Source organism: Emydura macquarii, unplaced genomic scaffold (genome assembly GCF_026122565.2).
Source record: "Emydura macquarii macquarii isolate MOO-44397 ecotype Brisbane River unplaced genomic scaffold, CSIRO-AGI_Emac_v2 contig_1876, whole genome shotgun sequence".
NCBI classification, from domain to species: domain Eukaryota; kingdom Metazoa; phylum Chordata; order Testudines; family Chelidae; genus Emydura; species Emydura macquarii.
In genome coordinates this window covers 729,028-735,027 of record NW_027132013.1, presented here as the reverse complement: position 1 = coordinate 735,027, position 6,000 = coordinate 729,028, and the positions used below count along the sequence as shown (strand labels likewise).

The 6,000-nt window shown below is 43.6% G+C and overlaps 1 protein-coding gene across 4 annotated transcripts in view; it reads left to right on the top strand.

Moving 5' to 3' along the window:
- The first annotated feature begins 341 nt into the window (after positions 1-341).
- The window catches only part of ANO5 (anoctamin 5), an 83,353-nt gene continuing 77,694 nt past the window's right edge, over positions 342-6,000 (top strand). For 2 of the 4 annotated variants that reach the window (XM_067558181.1, XM_067558179.1), the window contains exon 1: positions 342-472. In XM_067558181.1, coding sequence (XP_067414282.1) covers positions 412-472 — 61 coding nt within the window. In that variant the 5' untranslated portion in view covers positions 342-411. The remainder of the gene's footprint in view (positions 473-6,000) is intronic. The other 2 variants (XM_067558180.1, XM_067558178.1) reach the window with 1 other exon arrangement.

Sequence of the window (6,000 nt, the reverse complement as noted above, 5' to 3'; positions counted from 1 at the left end):
GCGTGTGGGCGAAGGAGGGCCACCCCCGGCTAGCACATCCAGGCAAAGAGGCGGTGAGCAAAGGCGCCACTGCCGCCGCCTCCTCCTCCTCCTCCGGCTCCAGCTTTAGAAATGCGCATGCATGCAACGTGCTGCCCGGTAACCCAAGCCCAGCCCGGGCGGCGCAGCCCCTGACTCACCCGGCGCCCCCCCCCCGGCCCCCAGCTGAAGCTGACACAGACACACCGCGTAACCCGAAACCAGGCGCAGCATTCCAGCGCCCTCCCGGAGCAGGAGCAGCCGGAGGAGGGGCGAGGGGAGGGGAAAGAGCAGGGGTGGGGGTGCCGCCACCGCCCGCCCTGCTCCCGCACCCAGGCGGCGGGTCTGCCTGTCTCAGTCGCAGGCAGGCAGGGGCCGGCGCGCGGCGCAGCCATGAACCGGCTGGGGAGAAAGGCGAGTGAGACCCTCATAGAGATGTCGCTGGCCGCGGACGGTAGGTGCCTGCAGGCGCAGGGATGGGGCGCGCTGCTGTTTGCTCTTCCCTGCGGCCCCGGGCTGGGTATTGCCCGCTGGCTGCCTCACCCCAGGGCCAGGCGCTCGCAGGGGCTTCCCCGAGGTCTGCGCGGCTCCCAAGCCAGCCCCTGGGCAATGCATGGGGGGGGAAAGCCCTGGTCTCTCCCTCCCCGCGTGCCCTGCCCAGGCAGCAGGCTGCGGCCTGGCTGGGAGCCTCCCTTGCTGGCGGAGCGCCTGCTCTGGGACCTAACGGTGCCGCCGGCGAGGAGCGGCTGGGCGTGGGAGGAGGCTGGGATCCGGGCTAGCAGGGCAGCGCGGGGCTGGGGCGCTGGGTGATCAGAGCTAGCCGCGGCTGCCCTGCCCTACCCTACCCTACCCAGCCGGCTGTGCCTGGCTGTGGCGGCGCCGGGGGCCTGAATTGCTGCTGCTGTTGTAAAAGCTGCTGGGCAGGAGCCAGCCAGCGGGGATCTCCAGGGCGGGAGATTCCCCCGGGCCTGGGCAGAGAAAGGGTCCCCTAGGGGGGAAGTGCTTTAGGGGCTGCTGGAAAGCCCTCCTCAGCCTGAGTAAGGAACCCCCTCCTTTCCTGGGGAGCCTTCTCACCATCCTTGCCTTCAGAGAGGGGAGACTGCAGCTGTCCCCCTCCCCCCGTCCTGTGTGTAACACATACTCAGTGGTTTTAGATACAACTACGCCTGCATCCAGGGGGTTAGACTACCTGATCCTTGTGGTGCCTTCCAACCCTATGGTTCAATAGCCCCAGGGTATGCAACTCCCACCACTGGTGCAGAACTCTACCTGGGGCTGATGCTGGATGCTTCCCTCTCTCTCTGTGTACTTCACTCTGCTTTCTATAGACCATGTCATGCCAATGAATGGACTCCCAGAGAAGCCCCCCTGGCTTGAGCCATGGGCAGTGGCGCTTCAGCCTGAGGCATTTTGAGGACAGGATTAGTTTATAACGGTGGTTTTCAACATTTTTTCATTTGGGGATCCCTAAAAAATTTCAAATGGGAAAACGTTAGACATAGTCTGTGGACCCCAGGGGTCCATGGACCACAGGTTGAAAACCAGTGTCTATAATGATACGCAATCGCGACGCTGATATTCCCAGGTGCCCAGTGTGCTTGTGTGTACCCTCCTCTCTTTTTATTAAAATAAAAACCACTGGAGGAATATTTATAAACAAAATTAATTTGATTTATTTAGTAAGACCCTCTGAAAAGCTTGAAAAAGGAAGGTTTTGCCATATCGCATTGGCCACAAATATTTTTTCTCCTTTTGAATGTAGTTGAAATTACATGAATGTCATTGTCTAACAGCAAAACTTTCTTTATTGCCTAGAACAGTGGTCTGCTTCTACTCCCACTGAAGTTATAGAAAATGTCCACTGACAGCATGAGATCCATTGTTTGTGCACCAGTATCCCAAATTAATAGTAGAGGAATTCTGAAACCAGAGTTTTAGTTTCCTGTTGTTTCAGAGTGTTTGAGCATCCCCAAAACAGCAACTATAAGAACTAAAAACAAACCAACACCACCAAAACACCTATTGAGAATCTAGTGGACTTTCCCCATCAGATTCAAAGTTTTGAAGTCAATCAAATCTTGGCCCTCAAAGCATTTGACAGTGTTGCTTTTAAGGAGTTGGATAGTGAGCAATATCAAATTGAAAATTAACCACCAGGAGCTATTTGCAGTTACAGCTTTTCTGTGTACACAGTTCACATATCAATGGGTTCACAGTAAATTTGGTCCTTCTGAAGCTAATACCCTGTGAATATCTGTCCATATCCACTTTTGATTATACTGGAAGAAGTGGGGTATATCAACCTGCTGATCAGCAGTATGTTATCAGAGTCATCTGTGGAATTCTGTCTGAATCATCTTTCCCTCACTTCACCTAGTGAATTTCAGTCTTATGAATTTCAGTGCTTAAAACTGGCCTACTACTAAAGTACTTCATCAACTATTCCAACTAGTCATTTTTCATGTTGTAGTTTGTAATGAAGTTTCCCTCATGATTAAAAGGAGGGAATAATCCCATTGCACTAATTTTTACCTGTATGTCTCCTGTATGTTTTGTATTAGTCATAAATAGGGAATGTAAGGAGAAGCACACACTCTTCCTGCTAGTTTAAGTTTCTGTGACCATATAAAGCATTACCACGTAGCAAATGGTAAAAATTATACATTTTTTATAAACTTTTTTGGAAGAAGTGATTTGGATTATGGTGAATCCTTTCATTGCATTAGTTTTTCACACATTTGCAAAGAAACTTGTAACCATTGGGTTTTAGTGCTTCTTAAAGCATTAGCATATAGTTAATCCAAACAGCTCCTTAAAATTCTTTTTGTAAATACCTGCATAATCACCTAGCACCAGGGTGTTAGAGCTCGTAATATTTAAGGTCATGATATCTCCAAAAGTACTTTCTTTGTCCCGTGAAAAGCACAGTTCCTACCTCAAGTATTGGCCTTGTTACATCTTCTGTTGGGTTGAGGACATTCAGAATGTACTTGTACAGTACTAAATGTCAAGTTATTAATCAATAGCCACAGGTGCTTGCCAGTGAGGTAACTATGTTGGGGCTCTGTACTTTCATCATGGTTGTTACCTGAATACTCCATTACATAAAGATGAGTTGAAAAACTAAAATCACAGTTGAAGCCCTCAAAGATTCTGCTCCTCACCTTACCCCAAGCCCTACTTGTGTTTAGATTAGATATTTAGGTCTTGGATCCTCTGGAACTCTGGATAACTGGAAAACAGTAGGATTATAATAGCACAAAGTAGGAAACTGAAAACTGAGGTCATGTCAGCATTCAGAAGTTGCACGATTTGAGCTTCAAAATGAGTTTAAAAACCATTTGAGTTAAACTAGTGTAAAACCTGGTGTGGACATTCTTAATTCAATTTGAGTCTGATTTGTATTATTTTATAATAAGTAACTCAGTTAAATCAAATGCTATAAACCAGGCATAAATTGAATTAAGAGGTCCACATAGGGTTTAGCACCAGTTTAACTACATTGGTTTAAAATTGCATCCTTAGTTGAACCACTGTAATTTTGAATATAGGCAAGGCCTGAGAGGGAAAAGATATTTAGCCTGACTCTTTCAAACTGTTTGTCTGAGAAACAGATAGAAGTCCTTTATTTTTTAAAAAATAAACACCACATCAGCACACTCGCCCCTCTCAGTTAAAGTGTGTAAATGTTGCCAATTTAAGATCTCCAATGAGTGTTCCAGTAAGTCTAATCACATTCTTAGTACTTCTGAGGGAAAGGCCAAGCAAAACCACTTGCCCAGTCAAACAAACAAACAAAAAATCAGACAACATATACAGACCTTTTCAGGCCTTCTTCAAAAAGAAGCAAATGGGGGATAAGACCAGTTTTGACTTTAAAAATATTTCTTTTTTATGCAGATCATGTAAATTGTCCTTCCATTTCGGAACATTGAATTATGAATGTTTTCCCTAGGTGTGCTGCGATACAGATCTTGACCTATGTGCCCCAGTTCAGTGATAAAACTGGATGGGAACAACATTGGGGCAACAGCTCAGCGGAATAGGCCGTATACTAGAGGCTTTTTTTATTATATATTTGTACAGTGCCTAGCACAAAGAGATCCTGATTCTTGATTGGAGTCAGGTGCTATTCTAATACAATTAATCATAATGATAGCTTTCCATTGAGCATATAAAAGCTTTTCCATGCTATAGGTATTAAAATACTACAGTGATGGCTGGCAATATAAAATTCCTCATCTATACATCCTATATTCAAAGGGCTGGGGCCCTGTGGGTCAGGAGGGGCAAGGCAAGGTGAGCAACTGGAGCATATTTTCCTCTAAGCCTGGTTCATAGTTGCATAGGCCTTAATGTGCCTTAGCGCCTGTACTACAACTTCACTGCTTTCAGGCACTTGAGTAATGGGAAAACAAGGGGTGGAAAGTCATGGGTTCACATAGGGGTGCAACTTCCTGTCTCTGGGTTTAGAAGTCACATTCCAAATCTTCTCCTTTGAGGGCGACACTGCAAGGAAACTGAGTTACCTAGACTTTCTTGCCCCCACTCCTGTGGGTTTACCACCAAAGGGTAGGGTACTGGCCCCCTATTTTCATGGGTCTGACATGAAGTTATTTACTGAAGAATTTTAAACGTATCAGAATATTAAGAATTAAAGGCATTCCAGACAACACTTGGGAAATCTGAAACTAATAATCAAAGGAAGGAGACTGTGGTCTTTGGCTGGGAATATTTCTCTGGTATTGGCTGGCTTTCTGCATTTTTTTTTACATGAAAAATTAATGATGAAGGTAGCATGGTTGTAGAGTATAGCCCCAGGCTTTGGACTGTTAGGAAGCTGGTACACACTTCAGTGCCATGTTGCAGAGTGTATTACTTGCCATGAATAGTTTTTTTGTATTTTGAAAAAAACATTTGCATAATCCATAAATACAATTTGAACTCTCAATAATCAATACAACACAGCAGTAAGAATTTCTTGACAGTCGTGTCTTGAATTCCAGGACACTTATTTATATTGCTTGTCATCTTATTTGTCTTTTTCTCTTTGAGAAATTAAAATAAAATGCCAGTAGAAGTTAATGATTTCTCTGAGTGCACTTGTAATGTGTGATTGTATTCTAATAACTCGTCATTCTGGGTCATATTCTGATCTCATTTAATTCAGGGTAAACTCCATTTATTTCCATTAATTACTTGGATTTACACTGATGTAACTGAGATTGGAATGTTCTATATTCAGTACTACAGTTAACTTCATTTACTGAAGTGATAGGTGTAATAATTTCTTCTCCACATATAGAAGAATTGAACAGTGAAGATTTATTAACCTGAACACTGTTTGAAAAATTATCCTTGTGTTGAAAAACAAGCCTCAAACAGTTTAGAAACAGTTCAGAAAATATGTTTATAAGAGAGAACACAGAAGAAAACTCCTTAAAATCAGTAGACGTGATCTGTGGATGGAATTTGGTTAATAGAAAATATGAGATGTAGCTTCATGCGTCAAAAGTAGATGAACAACTTAAATACATTTTGACTAACCAAAAGGACAACTATATTTTAACAGAAAGCTTCAGTGTAGTTTGTAGTAGAAAGTTTACAGTTTGGAACTGGGCCCAGCTAACTTACGTGCTATGCTGAATCAGGGACTAAATGCAGTTTGGATAATGCCAGTTAAAGTTATTAATTCTGTATCATGCACATAATAATTGTAAGAATTACAGACTTGCTTATGACAAGTTATGGATGGTGCACTTTCCACATCAAACCATTATTTCAGGATGAGGAAAGTTGCATGAGGTGAAACTTTTCGCTCAAGTTTTTGGCCAGAACTGGATTGTGTATTAAATTTAAAGTTTATCAGGAAAACTAAAACAATTTAAAAATAAATTTGTATGGAATTCAGTCCTTTGATTTGGATTGTGAAATCCATATTCTTTTGTTAATTTCAAAGAAAAAAGTACAAATTAAAAAGAT